This window comes from Leptodactylus fuscus, chromosome 3 (genome assembly GCF_031893055.1).
Source record: "Leptodactylus fuscus isolate aLepFus1 chromosome 3, aLepFus1.hap2, whole genome shotgun sequence".
In the NCBI taxonomy this organism is placed as follows: Eukaryota; Metazoa; Chordata; class Amphibia; order Anura; family Leptodactylidae; genus Leptodactylus; species Leptodactylus fuscus.
Genome location: NC_134267.1, coordinates 136,829,146 through 136,855,056, shown reverse-complemented (window position 1 = coordinate 136,855,056; position 25,911 = coordinate 136,829,146). Strand labels below are relative to the sequence as shown.

The 25,911-nt window shown below is 41.3% G+C and overlaps 1 protein-coding gene across 1 annotated transcript in view; it reads left to right on the top strand.

The window, feature by feature from the left end:
• The window catches only part of LRRC1 (leucine rich repeat containing 1), a 130,302-nt gene that overhangs the window by 32,054 nt on the left and 72,337 nt on the right, over nucleotides 1-25,911 (top strand). Inside the window, exon 2 of the mRNA XM_075268384.1 lies at nucleotides 25,123-25,240. Within this exon, the coding sequence (XP_075124485.1) occupies nucleotides 25,123-25,240 (118 nt within the window). The remainder of the gene's footprint in view (nucleotides 1-25,122; nucleotides 25,241-25,911) is intronic.

Here is a 25,911-nt window from a genome sequence, read left to right as displayed (position 1 = left end):
GACGCAACAAAGCCGGAAGAAAGAAGAATTTACAGCAGTGAAGAGTGGTGAGTATCTGATGTGGGAATATCCCTTTAAGAAGTGTGCTCACCTTAAATAGAAATATAAAGAACCTCGGCCTCCAAGAAGTATGCTTAGTGGGTGCAAGAGTGATATTGACAGTTTTTGTTACTAGGAGTCCACGTGCACCTCCCAGAAATCAAAGGCAAGGAAATCAATGTTAAGTCAAAAATGACAGATGAGTGACACTTAACATGACTATTACTTATTGCATCAACTGTATCCATGATCATTTTAGGGCTTGTCGTGCTACTGTCTGTAAAATATACAATATTTAATAAAACCTGTAATCACGTGTTGAGCGGCCTTAAGAGCGAGGACTAAGCTCCTTATTATAGAAAACATGTTGATTTATTAGCGTCTTCAAGGGAAAACAGGAACACAGGGAAAACTTCCAGAATAACAGAAATATCAGTCAATGTCTCATTAGCTTACATCATCAGAGAAGCTCATAGTTTGGTTTCTTCATCTGGAAATCTTGTAGAGTTCCAGCTTGGTTCATGCTTGATCATCTGGTTGATGGACTCTGGGCTGGTCACAACCTCTTGTCCAGGATGACAGAGAGATAATAGGCAGTCTTGCCTTAGACACCCCATGGATCCACCACCGACCCAGACGTGTGTCTGTCACTCATTTATGTTCATGAGAGGGGGTGCTGCCCTCTATCTTGTTGCTTTATAAGGACAACTCTAAAATGGTGCATGCCAACCGCACCATGTACCATGAAGTCAGCAGACTGCAATGTTAACCCTATGTATGCCATGAATATTGTCCATTGGGCTGTGTTTGATATTATAGCTAATCCTGGGATAAGATGCAATGTTGTGTTCAGCCAATAGTTAACAATTAAAGAGTCTGATTTCTATAAATTGAAAGCAACTACAGGTAGTCTTCGACTTACGACGTTGATCCGTTCTTGCGCGGCGTCGTAAACTGAATTTCGACGTAAGTCGGAAACCTACCATACCGATGCCGCGTAGGAATGGATCAACGTGATTTAGTGTGCAGCGGCTCGGAACTACCCCCCCCACTTTAAAATAAAACCCTGAAACAGAATGTGAAACTTGCCAAACGGTGCAGGGTGGGCGTGCGGGCATTCAGGCCTCCTCTTCCTCCGATGTTCCGTCCTCCTCCTCCGGCGCTCGCGAACTGATAATGGCCTGGGCGCATGCGCAGTAGCCAAAGTAGAAGCATTATGATACTGCACATGCGCCCAGGCCATTATCGGTTCGCGAGCGCCGGAGGAAGTGGTCAGGACATCGGAGGAAGAGGAGGCCTGAATGCCCGCCCGCCCACCCTGCACCGTTCGGTAAGTTTCACATTCTGTTTCAGGGTTTTCTTTTACAAGCTCCCTTGTAACAGCAAGCTGCCAGCTCTATTCCGATGAGCAAGGACGAGCCTGCTGCAGAACCAGCATTTATTTGCCGCAGGCTAGTCCTTGCTAGCTGGGAGTGCTGGCAGTTTTCTGTTACAAGGGAGCTCTCATCTCTAGTCGGAACCCAAGACCGTCGGAACCCGAGGACTACCTGTAATCTACACTCACCGGCCACTTTATTAGGTACACCATGCTAGTAACGGGTTGGACCCCCTTTTGCCTTCAGAACTGCCTCAATTCTTCGTGGCATAGATTCAACAAGGTGCTGGAAGCATTCCTCAGAGATTTTGGTCCATATTGACATGATGGCATCACGCAGTTGCCGCAGATTTGTCGGCTGCACATCCATGATGCGAATCTCCCGTTCCACCACATCCCAAAGATGCTCTATTGGATTGAGATCTGGTGACTGTGGAGGCCATAGGAGTACAGTGAACTCATTGTCATGTTCAAGAAACCAGTCTAAGATGATTCCAGCTTTATGACATGGCGCATTATCCTGCTGAAAGTAGCCATCAGATGTTGGGTACATTGTGGTCATAAAGGGATGGACATGGTCAGCAACAATACTCAGGTAGGCTTTGTCGTTGCAACGATGCTCAATTGGTACCAAGGGGCCCAAAGAGTGCCAAGAAAATATTCCCCACACCATGACACCACCACCACCAGCCTGAACCGTTGATACAAGGCAGGATGGATCCATGCTTTCATGTTGTTGACGCCAAATTCTGACCCTACCATCCGAATGTCGCAGCAGAAATCGAGACTCATCAGACCAGGCAACGTTTTTCCAATCTTCAATTGTCCAATTTCGATGAGCTTGTGCAAATTGTAGCCTCAGTTTCCTGTTCTTAGCTGAAAGGAGTGGCACCCGGTGTGGTCTTCTGCTGCTGTAGCCCATCTGCCTCAAAGTTCGACGTACTGTGCGTTCAGAGATGCTCTTCTGGCTACCTTGGTTGTAACGGGTGGCTATTTGAGTCACTGTTGCCTTTCTATCAGCTCGAACCAGTCTGGCCATTCTCCTCTGACCTCTGGCATCAACAACGCATTTCCGCCCACAAAACTGCCGCTCACTGGATGTTTTTTCTTTTTCGGACCATTCTCTGTAAACCCTAGAGATGGTTGTGCGTGAAAATCCCAGTAGATCAGCAGTTTCTGAAATACTCAGACCGGCCCTTCTGGCACCAACAACCATGCCACGTTCTAAGGCACTCAAATCATCTTTCTTCCCCATACTGATGCTCGGTTTGAACTGCAGGAGATTGTCTTGACCATGTCTACATGCCTAAATGCACTGAGTTGCCACCATGTGATTGGCTGATTAGAAATTAAGTGTTAACGAGCAGTTGGACAGGTGTACCTAATAAAGTGGCCGGTGAGTGTATATCAAAAATATAAACAAACAGAATTCATGAGAGAGCTCAACTAATATAGAAAATGTAAAAACCAACCAATAAATCATAATTGCATCAGGTTCTTTATGATACTTGCAGCATTTATATATTTTATACTGACATGCTTTATGAAATATTTATTTTTTTTATATATAACAAGTTATTTTCTAGATGTAAATATTAACAATGTATTTATCAGGCATTGAGGTCTCATATCAGATATATCCCCAGCGGACATGAACGACCATCTAGGACACGGAAGCCCCCAAGCGTGAACCTAGTCTTAGTGACCTTTTATACTTCCTGGGACACATTTGCCACCTGTCTCCTGGCTTGTGGGTTGAAATTATCATATAAATTGGTGTTACCAACACAAGAGATTGGACCTTTGTGTACTTGTCTGTGCCAAAGTTTCCTAACTACACCCATGAATGAAAAAAAAAAAAAACATAAGTAACACTTACTGTATATACTTGAGTATAAGCCGAGTTTTTTTTTTTAGCACAGTCTTTGTGCTGAAAAAGTGCTCCACGGCTTATACTAGAGTCATTACGGTAATTTTCTGCTAGCAGGCCAGGAAAGCAGGAGTGTGGTGATGCTGCGGGGCCCCGACACCCGCCCTGAGGGGGGGAGGGCTAAAAAAGATAGTAAAAAACCCCCCAAAACGTTTAAAAAATAAATAAATGAATAAAATAAATAAGTTCTAAATCACTCTGTTCCCTAGAATACATATAAGGGCAGCTTCACAGCACCCAATCTCAGTTCTGCAGGTTTCCATTTTCTGTCGGCAGAAGACGGAAAATGTCACTTGGTGTCCGCTGGTGAGTGTCTTCTGCTCTGGCGAAACTTTTTTTTTTTTTTTTTTACCGGACAACGGTTTTGCTGCGGAGAGCAGAAGACTCTCACCAGCGGACACTTTTCAAACCCATGAATGCGTTTGAAAACTGCCTGCCGGTTTCCATCTCCTGCCCAGTTTGATGTGAACCTACCCTCAAAGTAGAAAATTACTGGGAAATACATACACAATAGTTATCCCTGTGTCTGAAAGTGCCCGGTCTACTGGAATAGGGTATCTGCAGTGCTCCTATTCCGTTGGGAAGGGGTTAATAGGAGCACTGCAGATACGCTATATTCAGCCAGACTGAGTTCCAAGTGGGGTGAAAAATCCCCAGTCCTCAAACTCAGGGAAGGGGCAGACAGACAATCAAAACACCCCCTCCCCTTCCCTAGCATCTGCTGCACCCACTCTGGCCATTTTAATTTTTGAAATTTTCCAGTACATGCTGCATTTCTTCCCCCTTGGCTTATACGCGAGTCAATAAGTTTTCCCAGTTTTTTTTGTGGTAAAATTAGGGGTCTCTGCTTATATTCGGGTCGGCTTATACTCGAGTATGTACGGTATTTATGAAATGCATTAGAGTAGGTTCACACTAGGGCTGCCTTTTCATTGTTCTGGTCCTTTGGAGTACCAGAAAAAACCAGAGCAACAAATTGATAGGCAAACTGCTACAACAGTGGTCACATGTGGAGCCTGCCAGACACCTTAGCTATAATGGGATCTATTGGGTATTCATTCTTTAAAACTGAAACTACCAGAGCTTGCAACTTTTTTTTTTGTCTGCCAATTTTGGATGCACAGTACAATGGGGACTCCAATGCAGATGTGAAGGTAGCTTTTGAGTCACATGGTGGAGTTGTGACTGAGCAGACGGACTTGCCTGTTGCTTTGGGTCTTGGCTTTTATTATCAATGTGAGATTGCTGTCAACTGCAGCATGTGGTACTGTGTATACTTTGACTGCACCCATAGAGGACCTGTTGTCACCTCTTCTGACATGTCTGTTTTAGTAAATGTCACAATCCCAATTAAATGATTCTGGAATCTCGCTTCTTCTAATTCTGTGTTGTGCTGTTCCTCTGTCATTTTTCACGGAAATGTATGAATAAATTGACAATCAGATGTTCCCATTTCCCTTGTTAAATAGGTGCCTCCCAAGTGTCCAGGGACTTGCCAATTAATAACACCCTGTTCCTAAATTTATAGTAGCAATAACGGAGGAACAGGATAACTCAAAGGAGCTGTCTAATTTCAGCAAATAAATGTTATTCTTAGTATACTGGAAACTTGTATAACTTAATTATACTATATCAATGCCTTATGATTTTCTAGATCTCTGCTTGCTGTCATTCATTCTTTACTTTCATTACTTAAATTTAGGTCCTGATCTTGTGATGGACACACAGGGACTGAGCTGAGACTGCTGAGCACCTAATGTCTATCACATGGCGATGGACTGGTTTTTGTCCACTAGAAATAGTAAAGTATTTACTAAAACAGACAACTAAGGAGTGGTGACAGGTCCACTTTTTAAGGCTGATGCCACGTGTTTGGGAAAAGCTGCATTTTTTTGGTTGCCAAGAGTGGCTTCAAAATGGATGGGAAAGAAGCACTTACACCGGACTCCAGGTGGGGATCCAAGTGCTCACCAATGGAACTGAGATTTTGCAAATGACTTAAGTCTTGGCACCATTTGTGACTGGCACTGCTGCTTTAATCTTTTACTGTCTGAAGTATAAACTTTCTACATCACATGCAGCAGAATAATACAGTGCGTAAACAGCCAGGCATCTGCTCCGAACGCTTGAAATCCGTAATCCGCTGACCCTGTGCATTTAGCCCCTTAGATACTGCGGTCAATAGCAACAGTGGAATCTGTGGGGATTTGAAGGGACAGGGCTCCCTCCTGGAGGCATAAGCACCCCGGAAAATGAGATCACAGGGGTCTAGTGCCTTTACATGGCAGTCAGGGCCTAATGCAGGCCCCCAGAGCTGCAATAGAATATTAGGTCATTAGGGCCTATTGCTTTTGACAAACTGAGCATGCTTGCCCTGAATGATGAGGAGTTACAGGTTGAATCCATTGGAAACACTGGTCTGGAAAAAGGTATTTAATTTGGCTTTTTCTAGTGACATACATTGGGTTGAGCATGATACTGTGTGTGAAGGCTATTAGGGAGAGCAGCTATACTGTGTGAGTTACTGGAGAGACCATGATATAGTTTGGTGACTGAAAATTAGTTTTGACTAATTTTTCACTTATTCATCTTGCTTACTTATATAGCACCATCATATTCGGCAGCGCTTTACAGAAATTTTAGGAGCCACTCCTGTCCTGCAGTGAGGATGTCTCATATGCGAGTCCTGCTGTTACTCGCTGCCTTCAGTGGTTATATACTGCATTTACACGTGTCACTGCTGAACCTCTTTAAACCCCAATTTTGTCTGTGCCACACACTGGAGCCAATGGCTAATCTATACAGCGATATTTTAACATTTTAAAGTAAAAAAAAAAGTGGTATTCTTTTGGATGTATTCTTGTATACATGTACCATATAAATAAACATGAAATGACAGATTCTGTATCTATAGTTGGATGTTAATGCAGCTTCATCTTTTGAAGTAAATTTTATGGCATCATTCCTTAATAAACTTACTTAGTAATTTCCAGCATAGATAGCTCTGTGGGCTGTTTGTCACTGATGAAGACATTGTTAAAATGCAAATAAATCGTGCTCATTAAAATGTATAAGTGTGTTGACACCTTGAGGCGGTAAAAATGCTACTTGTAGTTTAAAAGAGTTTTAGTTTCTCCTTTCTTGTCAGGTTGCATGCAGTAAATAAGACTAGTTCCTGCCTGGTGTAAAGGAAATACATCATTTAGTGAATTCATCAGGGAGCACAACAAGGGAAATTGTAGAAGAGGAATTAAAATGGATTAAAACTGCTTTTCACTCTTATTGCCGGCTTTAAAATGTACCCAGGCATGGACTACAGTTTTGGTATAGGAGAGCTATTGTAGGAGCTGTTGTCAGATAGTCATAGCTGTAACTTATGCCATAGTTCACATGGCTGCATTTTTTCTTATTATAGATTCACTAATGAAATAATCCTTTTATACAGTTGACTAAAACATACTGATCCGAAAAATTTAGGCAGGCAATGTGGGAAAATAAAAATACCCCATTCATGGTTCCAGAGCTGTCACTCCATTGGTATTTGGTGATTTTGTTGACTTGTTTTGCGGTGACAGCATGCCATATATGTGCAAATGACCACTTTAGCTAAGGCCTGGCTCACATCTGCGTTTGGTATTCCGGTCAAAAGTCCGCGTGGTGGCCCCCTGAACGGAAAACTGAATGCATTAAAAGTGGTGAGGGCACACGGACCCCATAGAGTATAATGGGGTGTTTACCGTGTGGTGTCCACACGAATCATATGGAGAGAAAAGTAGTGTTAGAAGTACTTTTCTCTCCACATGATTTGTGCGGAAAACACACAGTCCCCATTGTAGTCTATGTGGTCCGTGTGCTTTCATTGCTCACTGCTTTTTAATGCGTTCGGTCTTCCGTTTGGGGGTCCCTGAATACCAAACGCAGATGTGAACCAGGCCTCACAACTGGTTTTAGTGGTAATACCTACAGTTATGGCATAACGCTGAGTCCAGTGGTTTGATTCAGTGGTCTAGTCAGTGAAGTGAAGGAAACTGGCTTCAGATTGAGGTAGCTGAAACCAGTCTCCTTCACTTCCGGGCCAGTGTTTCATCATCAGACATGCACAGAACAGTTACTACTGAGCAGCAGTTAGCAGCAGCAGATAGTGAAGCCCATTGATGGAAAGCAGCACCCTTAAAGCCCTTTTCTAGTCATTGGCATAGGAATAAAACGCCAGTTTTTACAAAAATGGAGAAGCAGTCCTGAATAAGAAATACATACTTGTAAACTGACAGCCCTACAAGGTACTGTGATTAGTTTATATCTCCATTTTATGCTGAAAGATTGCCTATAAAGAGGACCTTTCATCAGATTGGGCACATGCAGTTCTATATACTGCTGGAAAGCCAACAGTGCGTTGAATTCAGTGCACTATCGGCTTTCCCGATCTGTGCCCCGGGTAAAGCGCTATTGGTCCCGGTACTGTAGTGCTTTACAGTCAGAACGGCATTCCTGACACTCTGTCAGGGACGCCCTTCTGCTCAGCAGCCCCTATAGCGCTGCACAGTGTGAGCGGGGAGGAACGCCCCCTCCCTCTGCTCACAGTGCTCGTCCATAGATGAGTATTATCAGGAGGGGAGGGGGTGTTCCTCCCCGCTCACACTGTACAGCGCGATAGGCGCTGCTGGGCAGAAGGATGTTCCTGACAGAGTGTCAGGAACGCCCTTCTGACTGTAAAGCGCTACGGTACCGGGACCGATAGCGCTTTACCCGGGGCACAGATCAGGAAAGCCGACAGCAGTATATAGAACTGCCTGTGCCCAATCTGATGAAAGGTCCTCTTTAAATGTTGCACCACCAGTAACAAGCCATAGCTACTTCTCCCCCCTAGTAGTAAAGCTGTGTCTTCTACTCTTCCCCAGTAGTCATGGAAGGCTTACCACCATTTCATTAATGATCACACTAAGAACACATAGAGACAGAGCTGGTGTGTGCATAGTATTCTAGTATTGTTAGTAGTGGAAATGACTTCCATACAGAATTGATGGATTAATGATTGATCTCCATAACAGCTCTACCCGCAGAATGCACTGTGGTAAGCAAAGTAGTTCTCTGACAACGCCAGACCCTCACCAGTAGTTCAGTAGTAAGCGCAAGGTCTCCACTACCCCACATACTGGCCAATAAATGCTCCCATGATACCCTGTGATGTCATGAGGTACATGCATCACTTTGATATATCAACCAATGCCATGCCAGAGTGGTCGCTGACCACTTCTTCATGGAAAGATGGAACTGGATGCTGTTAATGACATCAGCAAATTCCGTACATGAAGGACAAGGAGCAAAGCCAGGTCACAATGTTGGATTTTTCTACATGCCATGGAAGCTAATAACCAGATTTTATCTAAGAGTGGTGGTGATGATGATATTGCCGCTGTCTCAGAGGATGTGTTAACACTTGCTACGGTAAAAAGTTTAATACAGCTCTTTAATACAGTCTCTGATAAATTTGATGCGTCCTAAGGTTTTTGTTTTTTTTTTCTAAAAGGATCTGTTCAGTGTGAACACCAATTTACATTCTGAAGAAGCAGAGGCTGCATAAATCATAGAAATGGCCTCACATTTCTCTGCTTATGCTATCCTTTCTGTAAATGACCTTCATCAAACTGTAGCATTGATTCAGCATTTTCCCCAGTGAAATCTGTTTTAACCTTTGCTTTTAATGTTTTTTCTTTACAATGAAAAACTTTAAGCGAATTTCTACCAGTCAATAAAATATTCTATAATAAAAGCATTTTACATTATTTTAGAATGTTGCATTGTTGCTTAAACACATGTAAGCTAGTCATTCGATTTTCCTGCAGTTTCTGTTGATTATAATGGGATGAATATGTAACTGCTATGACAGAGGGTAGCCATATAGTTAGTGTCAAATGACTTGTTGTCTGCCAAGAGACGATAAGTAGAGTATGATCAATGTGCCCAGCCACCTGACACACTATTACCTTCCAGAACATGACATGGGACTCGTATGTGGGCTTGATGGCTAACTCTTAAAGGACACTCAACCGAGAAATGAATACTCTTCATGATCCTGACATAGTCTTGCAGAAATTATACAGAGAATAGTGACGAGAAGGAGGGGTGACATATAGTGATGATGATGATGATGATGATGATAATAATAAAAATATATTTATATAGAGCCAAGATATTCCACAGCACTTTACAAATCATAGTGTTCATGTACAGAATAAAAATGGGAAATTACAGAGTAATTAATCAATTCACAATAGGAGTGAAGGGCCTGAGGCTGATAGATGAGCCTGGCTGCCGCATCCGTGAGACATCATGTAGGTGAAAATCAGATAGTAGAGAGTTAGTCAAGTGAAGATTGCATCAGGGCGACGGTTTTCATATTTTCATGATGAGGAAAGGTTGAGTTTTGGTGATGGGTGAAGGTGACTTGAGCATGCAAGCAATTGGATATAGTGGGAAAGGTCTAAGTCAGGGGTAGGCAACCTTCGGCACTCCAGCTAAAACTACAACTCCCAGCATGCATACTTGCTCTACTGTTCTTGGAACTCCCATAGAAGTGAATGGAGCATGTTGGGAGTTGTAGTTTCACAGCAGCTGGAGTGCCGAAGGTTGCGGATCCCTGGTATAAGTCAATCTGTAATGGAAATATCAGAGTATAGTTGGTTAGCACATGGTGGGAACAGTAGTACAGTCTGTGAAAAATTCAGTTTCAGATAGAGGCATGACATGATGTTAGAAACAGCAGAGAGACGGTCACTGGTGTTTTGTAGTGCAGAGGGGATACCATAGGAGGAGACGTGTCATCCACATAAAGATGGTGCTGAAATCTGCTGATGGTTCATCCAATAGTGGCTGTGTACAGAGAGAAGAGGAGGGGACCTAGGACTGGAGCCTGAGAGAACCCCAACAATAAGGGGGAAGAATCGGAGCTCACAAATGATACACTGAGGATGTGATCTGAGACATGGGAGAACTAAGAGAAAGCCGTATGAATGAGCGGAGTATACTGACTACGAAATGGTGGGATACACTGTCAGAAGATTCAGAAGAATGTTAGTAAGAATAATATCTCATGTGTAGGATGAGTAAGGAGGTGCTGATACAGATTTAGATCTAGAGTTTTATAGCTAGTTGTGTACAGCAATTTTCAGTTATTTGGACACTGTTTATACACTGCTGAGAGATGACACATCTACTGTATTACCAAATCCAATGAAGCCCCACTGATGTAGTTATGATGTGACTTCTATTGCAGATCCGAATCTCACAGCTTGACTGAAGACTTTGAGTTTTTGCTTGTTTTCTTCCAATAATTTGAGTTTTTTTTTTTTTTTTTTTCGTTTTAAAGTATAGTTCCTGCAGAGATGTGTAGCTACAAATCACATTGTCTTCTTAAATCATGCTAGCAGGAGACTAAGATAACTGTATAAATCATCTGCAGAGAGATATTTCAGACAAATGTGCTAGAATTTTTACTTGTGCGGATCCCGAAATGCATATAAATGTTTATTATGAGAGTTTACGTTTTCCTTTATGCCTTGCATGGTCTGGGGGAAGTTAGCCAATGAGTTCTGATCGGTGATATAGCAAGTTCTTCAAGACTCGGGAGGAGTTTGAGTGACTGATAGTTTGTGCTGACCCCTCCTCTTATACCTTTACATTGTTGCGGGCTTGTATATACATAAAGATGTGCTGCAGACAAATGATTGCATCATTTATGAGGCGTAAAAATGACTACATGAAGGCAATGATTGGGATGAAATATTCATTCAGCTGATCATCAGCCCAGACTTCACATAAGATTAACTGAAGACCATCTTTAGGCATTATTATTTATGGCAATAACTGGTGCATGACTACATATACTGTAGGTTCATTTCAAGGTGCAGCCTTCTGTATATACTATGCATCAAGTATATGTTTAGTAACAGAAGAGATGACTAATAAACTTGAGAAGCTGTCCTCTTTGTAACTCCTTACTGGCTATATACTCTACTCTTCAGCATAAAAAGGGTTGTGTCATCTAGACAACATCAACCTTGGATGAGGCAGCCCTAGCTGTCAGCTGATCATCGTAGGTCCAGTTCTCAGAGACCGTATTCACTTGTGATGTTTACTATGGTTTTTGCTGGCTGTATTTCACCTGTTTTGTTTTTAACTACAAGTAATCATTTTGCTGTAATTTGTGATTTTTGTGTCGTTGCTTGAGTAACCTGTGTTTGGCTTCTCATTTTCCCTGTAATTTTAGTATTACTTGTCATCCTTTTTAAAGGGTTATTCATTTTGCTGGGATGGGAATAACTGCTCTCAAATCCTGACTTCTAGGGTGGAGTTTATGGGTAGGGCTGTGGAGTTGGAGTCTGGTCTAGGTTTGGTTGGAGTTACTGAATTGATTAACTTAAATGATATTGTACAATTATTATTGTACTAGCCTCTGGTCGTGACTTTGTCTGCGTGTTGTTGGCTTCGATGATCCGCATATAGTCAGAAAATTACTGCTGTCTGTATGTTCTGGCGTTTCAGCAGCTCTCAAGCTGGCCGGCCTCTGAACTTGTTCCTCGTACCGTGCCTGTGATTGTTCTGGCATCCCAGCAGCTCGTTGGGACGCCGTATAATGAGTGTGTTGTTGGCATCGATGATTCCCCTCAGCTCCGCTTGAGGAGAACTCTGTTGACTTCTGGCTACCTTCATAGCTCTGGTTGTTTTAGACTTTTGCGACAAATGAGATTTTCTTTTTTCGGGCATGTTTAACTGCCAGTTTGGATTAAAGGGGTTTTCCCATTGTGTCAAAACAATGGAGCAGATCAGATAATATGCAAATACATGTATGCAATGCACTGAGGGTTGTCTGTGTGTTTACACAGTGAGAGAACAGCCCTGACTTTATCAGAACCTGAGATAAGCTGCTGCAAGAGCAGTTTAAAGAGGACCTTTCATGGATCTGGACACATGCGGTGTTATATACCGCTGGAAAGCCGACAGTGCGCTGAATTCAGCGCACTGTCGGCTTTCCAGATCTGTTCCCCGGGTGAAAAGCTATCGGTACTGGTACCGTAGCTCTTCACAGTCAGAAGGAAGTTTCTGACAGTCCGGAGGGATCAATACTGCGCACGCACTGGATTTGATCCCATCCCGCCGGAAGAAGAGGACGATGAAGCCGGGGAAGAGCCAGGACTGGAGGGTGTCGCCGAAAGAAGAAGAAGAAAGAAGAGGAAGGCGTGCCAGAAGATGATGTCGGACCGTGCATCACCATCCAGCGTGCACTATAAGTATAACTTGCATATATGTTTTTATGGATTTAATTTATTTTAAAGTGGGGGTTTAAAATAACATTAACATTCACGCATATGTGGGGCTCATACAGCATAATTTTGCTGATAGAGCCCCTTTAATGGAGGTTACAAGCTATCTACGTGCCAAATTTTATTCGTATTCATTCAGCTGTTTTTGTGTGATTGAGTAGCAAACACACAAACATCCAGACTTCACATTTATAATGTTAGTAGGATAATTAGATGCATAGTTTGTTACATATATTTTCTTTCCTAGGAATGCAATAATTTACTTTTTAATGAACTAGAGCAGTGATGGCAAACCTTTTAGAGACTGAGTGCCCAAACTGCAGAACTCACTAAATTGCACAGTGCCAACCCATCAATTTAACCTTAATACTATGCAGATCTACAAGTGCGGACAATTACGGACCCGCAAAATAGTTGTGTGAATGGGGCTTTACAGAGCTTTCAATTATAGAAACAATTTTGTACCGCATTTGGTATTATTTTGAAAAATTAATGTTCACGATTTACATCGCACAGATCTGTTTTATAGTGACCGTGCAATATTATTATGACCTATAATAATATCACGTCTGCTATAAAACTGATTCTGTGTGATTATAAATAGTGATGGGCCCCCACTCAGTACAATCTTCCCCACAGTGACCCCCACACAGTACAATCTGCTTCACAGTGGACCACATACAGTACAATCTGCACCACAGTGGCCTCCCACACAGTACAATCCGCTCCACAGTGGCCTCCCACACAGTACAATCTGCTCCACAGTGGCCTCCCACACAGTACAATCTGCTCCACAGTGGCCTCCCACACAGTACAATCTGCTCCACAGTGGACCACATACAGTACAATCTGCTCCACAGTGGCCTCCACACAGTACATTTTGCTCCAGAGTGGCCCCCACACGGTATGACCTGTGCCACAGATGGGTGCCCACAAATAGGATCTGAGTGCCACCTCTGGCACCCGTGCCATAGGTTCGCCATCACTGAACTAGAGGATCTTTACTGCAACTGTCTGACCATGGCAGTCAGCCATTTATGGAGGAGTTGCATCAGGAATCAGAATCAGACCAATCGCAAATGGCCGTGTTCAGTGTGTTAGCATGTATTTCACAGATAGGACACTGACCCATTTATTTCAATGGGCCATGCACACAACCATAAATTTTACGGTCCTGTGTGTGGGTTGACAGTACGGGGCTGCAAAATATAGAACAGGTCCTATTCCTGTCCTATTTTGTGGTGCTTGCGTCTGTGGCTCCAATTCACTTAAAGGGGCTCTATCAGCAAAATCATGCTGCTAGAGCCCCACATATGTGTGCATAGCCTTTAAAAAGGCTATTCAGGCACTGTAAAAGTTAAATTAAACTACCCCCCCGTTTTAAAATAATAACTTAGAAAAGAATCTTCTCTACTTACGGAACGTGCACCCTGGGCGGGCCCTGGGCGGGCATTCAGGGTGCGCCGTCTTCTTCTTCCCCGCCTCTTCTTCCTCTGTCGTCTTCGGTCCCGTCCTCCTCCGGCGCTTGCTCGCGGACACTGATAAAAAAAAAAACAGCCCGGGCGCATGCGCAGTAGCACGCAGCTTCTACTACGGCTACTGCGCATGCGCCCGGGCTATTTTTTTTTTTTTATTATCAGTGTCCGCGAGCAAGCGCCGGAGGAGGACGGGACCGAAGACGACAGAGGAAGAAGAGGCGGTGAAGAAGAAGACGGCGCACCCTGAATGCCCGCCCAGGGTGCACGTTCCGTAAGTAGAGAAGATTCTTTTCTAAGTTATTATTTTAAAACGGGGGGGGGGGGGGGGGGTAGTTTAATTTAACTTTTACAGTGCCTGAATAGCCTTTTTAAAGGCTATGCACGCATATGTGGGGCTCTAGCAGCATGATTTTGCTGATAGAGCCCCTTTAATGAAAGCAGCTGTGGAAGCACAACTTATACATGGTGCTGACCTTGCTTTTAATACGTTGTCTGCAATCGGCCTTAGGCAGTGTAAAATTAAGAGTAGGTGCTCGGGTCTACAAACTTCAGAGCCCTGCTTGTAAGACATCCCGGACAGTGCTGCCTACAGTACTCCAGTTACTCTGACTATGGGAATTAAGGAAACTCTGTATGGAAACACTGTAGCCAACTGTACTATGTGGTTTCTTTATCTCCCTTTCACCTGTATGGGAGTCATGGGAACTGTCAAGAGCAGCAGTGCTTGGCGGTTCCTCTAATTTCCACCATAGGGGTCAGAACTTAAGAGCTGCTGGTTTCAGTCTTGATAATGGTTTGCCAAGATGGAAACTTCCTTTTAAAGAGTGGCAAAGCTGGAACCACAGAGGCCCTACTATCTGGCTAATAGAAGAGCCCCATTATTGTCCCCGAAGACCTCTTTTAAAAAATCCTTAATTTTATATTTAACCCCCCCAAAAAAAACATTCTAGTGTATTTATTGGCTTCATATGTGGTCCTTGTGCACATTTGAGGGTGTCTAGTGATTTTCACTAATGTTGGTCATACCAAACTCTGTACAGCACTACAGAGCATGTTAGTACTTTATAGCAACTCCTAAGTAAATTAGTAGATTTTATTGGGTTTGACTTTTTCATAGAGTGGAATGTAAATTTTGGATATTTGAAGTTGCAAAACCTATCTAGATATTTTGTCAGAAGACAGCCAATATCTTTTTTTTTATTTTTTCCTTGTTACCTTGGTAACTAATTTCATGTCGATAATTCATGCTATACACGCGTTATCAAGTATTCCTGTTTCTTGATTGGAAAGCATCCTTCAGCATCTACACAGATCGCAACTGTTCAGTTTGTTCATTTGTTATAAATCTCAACCCTTCTTTCCAAGATAAGGAAATCTGAAAAGTCCTTTACCAGTCCTTGTGGCCGTTGTTCTGCTCCTCCGATGGACACCTGGGCACAGATTGAACATAGTTGTCTGTCATTTTACATCATTCTATATACTTTTTGTTTGTTTGGGGACACAAAAATAAAGAAATGATGATAGAGTTAGATGAACAGGGAAGTAATGGGTGTATTTTCAAGAGTATTTTTTTCATTTGTTCTCGCTGTAATTTTTTTATTTATTTATGAAAAAAAGTGTTTGTTTTTTTTTTTTTTTCTCTTGCACTCCTTTTTTCAACATTTTTGCAAGAAAACAAGCAATTAAAGCAATTTAAAGAAACAGTTTCTCTAAAAATTGTCTGCTTTGTGACCTATATGGTGTCCGGAAAGTAAGTACACAAAATGAAAGGGTAGACTTTAGCTGGTATATGAAGCGTTTTTTTTTTGTTTTTTGTTTTTTTTTAAAGTAATGGATATGTAAGCGTATTCGCTTTCAGGCATTTTGTTGACATACGCCATGCACCAATTCACATGGGTGGAGCGAGCAGACACACATCTGGCCTACAGTGCCGCAGATGGAAACTGTAACGCGGCAAGGAGGATTTATGATGTCGTCTGCCGAATCAACGTATATTTGTCACCACTGACCGCCAGCATTGTGAACGCGTAACGTTTCAAGCACCTGATCGCAGAGCCCATCCTCGCTCTGTGCGGACCCCGGAGTTTGAGAAGGATGTCCTCCAGAGGTTTGGCAAGATCCCAAGCACCAGCATACGTACTGTCGGCAATGCAACACGGGTAAGTAAGAGTAAGCAAGTGACTTGTTTTCACAATTGACACCGACAGTCAATGTTTACACAAGAACGTGGTTTATGATTTCTGACAAGTCCGTTGTGTGGTATTGCATCACAAGGACCTGTACCCATTCCGCTTCCGAAATGTTCAGGGTCTGAAGCCATCAATTTCTGTAGGTGGTACCTCCAGCAGAATGTGCAGGGTCCCGTTTTTGCAGGGGTTGTCATGCGGATGGATGAAGCCTGTTTTACCAGGGACGCATTCTTCAACAACTACAACACCCACATCTAGGAGTTCGTGAACCCCAAACCCCACTTTATTCACCAGAACCAGAATCGGTTCTCTGCAAATGTCTAGGCATCAATTCTGGGAGGGACATGTCAAGTCCATTGTGTACGAGCTCGTGAGCCGCATCCAAGATGCGTTCATCGTGGTGACGGCCATGCCAGGAGTCTGTGAACGGGTCCGTCAATCCATCTCCCGACATTGCACTGCTTACATCGAGGCAGGCAGCCAGCCAGCACTTCGAGCAATTCTTGTAAATAAGTAACAGTGATTAAACTGATTTCCCATTAAAGCGCTTTCTCTTCTTTGTTTCTCCTTTCACATGACGCAGTGAGGGATAGGAAACCGACATCTCAGTCTACCTGCAGCGCCACAACGGTGCATTTCTGGTCACATGTTCATTAATAAAAAATGCTTCATATACCAGCTACAGTCCACCCTTTCATTTTGTGTACTTAATTTCCGGACAACGTGTATATATACAATTTTTTTTTTTTTTTTTTTACCATATCTTCAGTACTTGATGCGAATATAACCTAAAGAATTAAGGCTTGGTTATAAAAGGAATACAACTAATGCTCAGGACATATTGAGCCATGAATTTGATTTTGTAGCAATTTCAGTTTCTGGACTGTAAAAAGGTCATTCTGTAGATTTCATTTGGTAGCAGATGACTGTAAGAATGGCCTGTGTTGCATAGACAAGAAGTCTGAAAAGATCATTTGAAACAGTCTCCACAAAGTACTTTTAAAGTTCTGGAGAGCTGGACTATAAGGATCCATTCACACGGAGTAACATGCAACGTAACCTGGCACGTATACGGCGTGTGAGATTTTGCGACCGCAAAATAACGCGGCGTATACTATCCAGGCTCCCATTGAAATGAATGGGAAAAATAACGCGGCGTATACGATCCAGGCTCCCATTGAAAGGAATGGGAGCTTTTACGGCGCTCAAAATCTCACACGCCGTATACGTGCCAGGTCACGCGGCACGTTACTCCGTGTGAATGGACCCTAAGAGTATATTCATATGAAACAGGTTGGAGGACTTTGACAGTTCCATACATCTGAGTGGGCTTTCATAAATCCATGCACAGCCTACAGAATAAACCCCATTCAGATGTGTGGTTAAGAATTTGATTTTCAGTAGTTTCTGCCAGTAATCTGCAACATGTGAACGTGTTCAGCCAAATCTTATATAACATTGTAGTATGTTTCCCATACTAGAACTTCTTCTCAGATCCATGCATGGTCTCATCAGAATCTCATTCAGCACAAGTGCTAGAAAAATGGAATAACACTACTTGGCATCGTTTTCAAGTTCAATTCAATACACTTGTGATTTGTACAGGACAACACAATTATTCTGTAATACAAAGAGCCTTCTCACTCTTGCATAAGTATAGCCTGCCAACTGTTCCTCCTAAGATCGCTCACAAAACAAGTGGAAATAAACAGCAATGGGAAAACTGCGCCTTTGTGTTTTTTTACAGTGTTTTCAATGAAAGGAAAACATAACACAAGTTAAATGTGGTCAGATATTAATTTAATTATGTTGGCTATGTTTATGGGAATAATATAAAACACCCAATTGAATAAATTTTTGCAGCCATGTAGCTTCGTGTAAGGATTTTTTTCCAGTTATGACCTCTCTGTTGCCCTGCAAGCATGTGTATCGTATAGGTATAAGGTGCTTCAAATACACATTTTACACTTTCTTGTATTCTTTGTTTGTTGCTTATTGTTTCAGTAAATCATTATTTGCCAGCAGAAATGCTCTTCAGTACACTCCAGGACACTTTTTTGCCAGTGGTTCCCACTGCGATGCCTCCCAGCATAAAGATTGACGGGTCATACGTGGCAACCACCAATGGCTCAGCTGCTCTAATACATGCTGCTTTGTCCAGGTGCAATGAACAGCTAATATAATACAGATGAAAAGTTGCTTTTTCTGTCTGTCCAAGACTTGCGCCCCTCTCTCTTGTCTACAGTAAATGCTGATATAGAAAAACATGTCTTGCTTTGGCAGACCTTAGTTACAGGAGCTGTTAAAACTTTCTCCATTACTCTCAATAGGAATTTCAACTGTTCTCCTTTGCTGCATAAAATGCATTTCTGTATAGCGATACTATAAGCTAGTATATAATATAATTATTTTTAGGCATACAGTGTTAATGGGCCTTTAAAGATTTAGATTTATGTACGAGTACATAAATACATTATGCAGGGAAATAAAATTACTATTGAAGTGTAGCTGTAAAGTTCCCATAAGCAATGATGTAACTAAGCATTGACCGAGAGACTCTATACACATGTACTCAATGTAGTACATAGAGCTGAAGCATTTACCATAGGAGGGATGGTAACTTCAAATAGCTGTATATCTGGTTTATGCCAGCTTTTATTTGCTGCCAAGCTTGAGTTATTAGCTAGAACACAAGCTGATACCACTAGTTCATGCTGTATATAAAACAATCACATTAACTAGTAACACCTTTAATCTCTAATTTTTTTTATAGCGAGTACTATAGCTGAGAAACTCTGCTTTCTTGTGATGCCAGAACCATTTTTCTAGGTGGTATAAAATCAAAGCTACAACCATTTGAAGGTCACCAGTCACAGCCCCACTTACACGTTAAGCTTTTTGTCACGTAAAATAGAAACCTGCTTTAAAAATTGCCTTACAATGGAAGTGCAGACAATTTTTCTGTTGAAGTCATACAATAGGTGAGAAGTGTTCTTATCGCCACCAAGAACGCAATTGTTGTTCTTAATGATTTGTTCACTTCACAAGTTATATAACGTAGAAGATGGCTTAAAAAAAAATTCTACTTGTAGAAGTTTGAACTTGGTTCATCACTTCAGAGTCCTTGCAAGGTTATGAACAGACGTGTATGGAAATGTAAAGGTCTGGTATTGGTGTGAAGGTGCTATTCAGCTGATGTGAATTGCATATTACTGACATCATGTCAGAAATCTGTAGATGTAAAAGTCTATTTCTAAAATCTTTGTATTTAGGCACAATAGAATACACATTACCCCTTTATTACTGCTAATACATGTTAAGAAGATCTTACTCCCACATTCCAATAAAAATCTCATACTTGTTGCATATTAATACCTTTTTTGGTAAACTCGTCCTTCATGTTATAAATCTGTCACTTGGCCTTCCATCGTCTCTTGGCAGACTGTTTTTACTGTGTAACATTATTATAGCATAGAAGGGGTGTTCAATAAGTGATCTCCCTGAATATGAAAAATTAAATAAAATTTAAGAACATTTAACTTTCTACTGTTCATTGCAATCCCCCTTGACTACAACATACTTGGTCCACTTCACCTCCAGTGATTGGTTGCCATCAGAATAGGAGACCTCTAAAGATCTACGGTATCCCAAAAATTTGTTGCCATGGCCTTTCCAGCTGACATACAAAATATCTTTGGAATTGGTGAGCTCTTGCATTGCATGAACTGTTGTTTGGTCTTAGGATCATGGTAGTGTTTCATTACCCATTACAACCTGAAAATTGAGGTTTCCTGGATTTTCTAAGAATGTCTGAATAATCTTGACTAAATTGGCGGCGACACATTTTTTTTTGCTCAGGTGTCAACATTTGTGACACCCACTTAGAATTTTTGACATCACCAAAACATTATGAATGATACTGGAAACTTTGCCAACTGAAAAGCCTAATTCATAAACTAGAACACAGACTTTGAACTTATGATCTTCTAAATTTATGGCACATTTCCTCTTAAGATGTTTCGACAAGTCGCCTTGAACGGCGCTCATCTTCAGTTGATTCTCTAATCCTTTAACTAGGTTCACACTCTTTATTTTCCACTGCCGTATTTGGCCGCAGGATCGCCATGATGGGATATAGGGCATTGGCGTTCTGTTGTGGCTTTCCTCTGTTGACTAGGACCAGATGAATGGACCTAATCAGCAGGGACTCCAGAGCCGAGGAATTCGTGTCAAGATTGAGCAGGATACAGAATTTTTTTCTTTTTTCCATGTCCTGCTGTAATCTCTGCATCCCATTCAAAACAATAGGAGGTAGATTCCGGACAGAATCTGCCATGTATTTGGGAGCGGAGTCTTCTCCTAAGACTGTGGCAGATTCCTACGTGTGAACCTAGCCTTTAGATGCTTGCCCAAAACTTTACTTGGTAGCAGGAAGGTTCATCATCACCACCATATACAGCCCAATTATGCTTCAAATACCTCAGTTTCTTTGTTTACCTTCATTTCCATCCTGTCCCTTCCAGTGCTCACATCAGACTGCACTGCTATTGTGTGTGTTACATGTCTAGACGTGTCTCAGTCTGCACAGAGCAGCTCAGATTTCTAAGGGTGCAGTCACACGGAGTAAAGTGGCGCTAATTCTGCCACAATAACTCGCAGTAATATTGGTTTAGTAGTGGCTGTACTTGGTGGTCAAGATGGATGGTAGGGAGCGAAGTGCAGTGCCAGATACAGCTGCTGTACAATGAACGGATCTGGAATGAACAAAATCAGTGACTGGCTATGCAAGTGCACTGCTGCTCTATTCACGAGGAGGTTTAGAGGGACGTCTGGTTCTTCATTCCCCTGATTGCTGGGGGACGTGGCGGGCAGGGAATAAGTATCTTTAACAGCATGGCTGTTTTGTTTTTTCATGATCACATCTTGAAAGCTATGATTTGTATTTTGACATTTCCATATGAGGGCTTGTTTTTGTGGTAAGAGTTGTATTTTTCTATTGTACCATATTAGGGAACAAATAGCCTCTTTCAAAGTGTGATGAACAAAAAAAAAATCACCGCGATTGGAAAAAAGAACTTCTGCAACACTCACCATCAGTTAAAAGATGCATCTTTATTGTAGAGTTCAGACCTATGTCTGTTGTAGTGTATTATACAATGACAGGTTTCATGCACATAAACCTATGCATTGTCCGTATGCTAGTTGTATTTTTCATGGCTAGCGCATCCATTATATTCTAATAACCCCATAATGGAATAATTAGGCCAAAGTGTTTATTTTGGATACGCTTCATCCGGTTATAACCAATATAATTAAATCTAAGACACTTAAAATGTGTCACAACTGGTTAATATCTTAAAAATGCCCATATTGGACCAAAAGTGAGGGATAGGTGATTATTTTAATGACCGTAATGTGGAGCTCTCTCATAGCGACACATCTGGCAGGACCTCAATAATACAAAATAATCAGAATAATTTTTGTTGTGCACAGACTGTGAGGGTTAATTTATGAAAGGGAATGATGCATCGGCATGTTTTTATTGTATTAATTAAAAGTTTCATAAGGTTTTTTTTTTTTTTTGCCCTTCCCTCTTTGAGATTTGGTCATATTTGGTTCCCTCCACTGATAGTTTTGCAGAATACAGAAATGTATGGAGTTATGACTTTGAACATGAAAGCATCACTTCAGCGATATTACTAGTTCCAGGCCAGTAACTGGAACTAGAAATGTTTTGTAGGAATTAATAATAGCATAAAACATCCTATACCTCCATATTAAATCATATAGGGAATGCAGCATCCAACTTTGACTTATTAAAGTCTGGTTTTGATTAAAATATATATATATTTTTTTATTTTACATTTATTTATTCTGTAAAATAAACGTATAATAAGTTTATATTCACATTGTAGTCGGCTGTTCATTGCTCTGATTTTGTCAAAGGATCAAAATAACAATATCCATTAGGTTTTGTAAAAAAAAACAAAAAAAAAAAACAAAACACTAAAACTGATCGGAAGGATTTTCTAATTTATTTTAACCCTGAAATACCTTTGCGGACTTTCTGTGAAAAGCTCTGCAGGAAAAACCACCATTTGTTGTCACTGCAATGAGTTTTTCCTGCGGCGCTTTTTTCTCCATTGTTTTGTTCTGTTGTAGGAACAGAAGAATGACCTAAACATTAAAACACGGTCCATTTCATGAAGACAACCGATCCTGAAGGACCCCATTGACTATAATGTGCACATATACTTGGACTACTGATACAACTGCACTTTGTCATTTTTAGGCAGGGTTGTTGTACATACATTTTTTTTTTTTTTTGCATTATTTTAGGGAAAAAAAAAAAGTGTAGTTTCAGATATAATATCTGAGAATTTAAAACCTTATGTCAGGAATTCTCTAGTGTTATGTTGCCAATAGTGTGCTTTTGTGAGAAATGTGTGCGTGTCTGATTCTTGTAAGTGGTTGTGTTTTCCCTGCATGGTATGCAATAGTAACACGGAGGAAGAGATGAGCGACATTTTTCACTAAATGAGAACAGTCTAAGGAGTAATCAATTTCAAGGCCTGAAACAGGAACATGAATGAACTATTTCCTAAAGCAATTTGTTGTGAAGGTGGAATTTCTCAAGGTTTTTCTTTTTTGTGTGTAGGAGGTGTGAGGATGCTGCTTATAGAGTGAGGGTGTCATGGAGTGTAGTGTCTCACAAGTGGAATGCTGTTATGCATTCTGCTTCTATGGTATGTTTTCTTGTTTTGCTTCTTTTAGTTTACCTATACACTACAAATGTTCAATGTGATTTCTATTGGGGACACGGCGGATGTCTAGGCGAGGCAGAATGTCCTAGAATGTGGATCCCACTATTTTGGTGGTGTTGTCAGATTCTTTAGGTTGGAGGGTGAGTGGTCATGTATACGGAGCACATGATATAGCCCTACTGAAAGGAGTCACAGGGTGTTTGGTCTGTCAGCCATCAAGGCCAGCACTCCATAAGAATCGAATCATTTCCGACGTAGCCAATCCAACATTATAGTAGAGTTTCATTCAGTTATGGACAGACATCCAAATATAAATGTGGAGTTGCACCATCCTACTGATATCTGTCAAACGCAGTCTCTTCCTCTGACTGTGGCCTGTTTTTTTGCTTCGACATCACTGTCTTTTGTCACACTATGTTAGCATATTTCAGATTTGGTCCTTAAAAATGACAACTGCATTGTGAGTGGTTGCAATCGGCAACTAAGTCAGTTTTTCTGTAATTTTCAGGCATTGTCCCTTTTCTGCTGGTTTTACTTCAACTTCAGGCCCCTACTCTTGCAGCATCCTTATACAATCACACTGTATAGCAAGTCCACTTACTAAAAATAGCAAAATATAGTGAGGTACTACCTAGTTGTCCTACTATACGTAGTATAAAGCTATGATCAGTATCTTGTGGGGTTGATTAAGATCTATTTCCATATGTTGGTATAGACCTATGTTAGATGTCTTAGGTTAACCAGATACTTTACCTAAAGGTGAAGTTGACCAAAGTGGATCTATAGGAATTTCTCTGCTGAAACTGAGGCCACCCCTGCTTCACTGTGCATATGAAACTTTTCAAGAGCATGCACAGTAAAGATAAAAGCGTCGGGTGTATCATAGAGGAGTAGGTTAAAATCCCGAGGCAGACAAACTAGCTATAGGCAGATTTGCAATACTAAACCACCTGTACATAAGGACATGGTGATTATTCAGTTTTGCAAAACACACTGACAAGTTACCTTTAAGGCCAGTTGCAGACGACTTTGCTGCAACCGACCAACAGTGAATTAAAAGCAGGGGCGGATATGGGGTACACGGGGATGTCTCTTGAATGTCGCCCATACACTGACCGTGCTTCTGCGGCTTCTTTGATTAAATGAATAGAAGCCATAGAAGCAAATGCCACAAAATAGGACAGGAATAGAACCTGTTCTATATTTTGCGGCCCGGACTGTCGGCCCGCACACGGGACCGTGAAATTCACAGTCGTGTGTACAGGCCTATAGAACAGATTGAGTCAGTGTGCTATCCATTAAATGCACATATAGCACACTGAACACGGCCATGATCGTCTGCAACCGGTCTAAGGTTGAGGCCACATGTTATGGAAAACCTTAATTTTTTGTTGCAGATTTTACTGTAGTTTTTTGAGCCAAAGCCAGAGTAGACTTAGTAGAAGGAATACTTATAAGAGCTTCCTTTTCATTTACCATTCCCATTGAAGTTATTTTTCTATTTGACTCAAATGGCAGCAAAAAGAGAAATCTTCAATGTGCGGCCTAAAGCTAGGTCGAAAGTTGGGAGGAATCTGGTTTGCTTTTTTTTTTTTTTTTTTAACCCAAACCAAAAGGAATGAAAAATATAAACATACAAAATACCTCAACAGAGTTTGTACATTAGTTTTCAATATTCTCATTGACTTCACACAACACATAACCCTGATAGTATTCCATGTAGTCTTATTGGTCAGGGATTTCTAAATTTACGAATAATGAGAAACCATAGCCAATCAGGAGCTTGAAATACATCTAGTAGAGTCAAAAACAAGCATTTTTCTTGATACAAGTCTTTATCATGGCTGTCGCATTTGTTCTTGAAGCGTATTGTCCCTGCTTACTAAAGAGCTACCATATATTAGAAATTTATACTAATGGATTAATTTTCCCTACAAATATATTTACTGTCTGCTTATTTATAGTGCTGGTTGGGAAATGTGTGACTTTCTATTAATTTGACATCTAATTTGCTTATTATCTTACAGCAATTTTTCCAACTTGTGAAGTTAAGAAAACTTGGTCTTAGTGATAATGAAATTCAACGACTTCCTCCAGAGATAGCAAACTTTATGCAGTTGGTAGAACTTGATGTGTCTCGTAATGGTAAGTTGGAAATTCTTATCAGCTTTTAAATATTTAGTTTTTCCATTAATTACGTTCTACAGTTTACTTAAAAGTTCCGGGTAAATATAAAAAATAACCTGCACTTTGCTGTCGCTCCAGTCCCTGATGGTCCTGCAGCATTATTCATGTGATTGCTGGAGCCAGTTGCTGGCCTCGGGGTTGTGTGCCATAAATCTCACGTGACTGCTGAGGCCAGTGATTGGATGTAATGGTCACATAAATGTTACTTGTGATAAAATTACTGCAGTTGGAGTTGCATGCCATTGAGTGTTGTAACTGTGGCAAAGGGTTCATTTTAGTTTCTAGTTACAAACCCAATCTCCCCACTACTCTCTCTGTTTTATAATGCTCTTTTCCCTCCTGGTGCGAGGTGTTCATTTGGTGGTGGCACAACAGGTTCGGGTTCCTCAACTACTTCCTTTGTGACGGCAGGTCTTCACCAAAGACTACTACACCAAAGACTAATTAATATACATTTCCTGCCCTCTTCAGAGGCCTTCAGGACTACTCAGATCTTTCACTTCCTACTCTTTCTAACCTCACTTAATCCTGAGATTATTCCTACAAGCTTTGAAAGATTGTCTCTTTATAGGGCGGCTGATAGACTCTCTTTCCTTTTATAATATACTGAACTCTCCACCCTCTGAGAT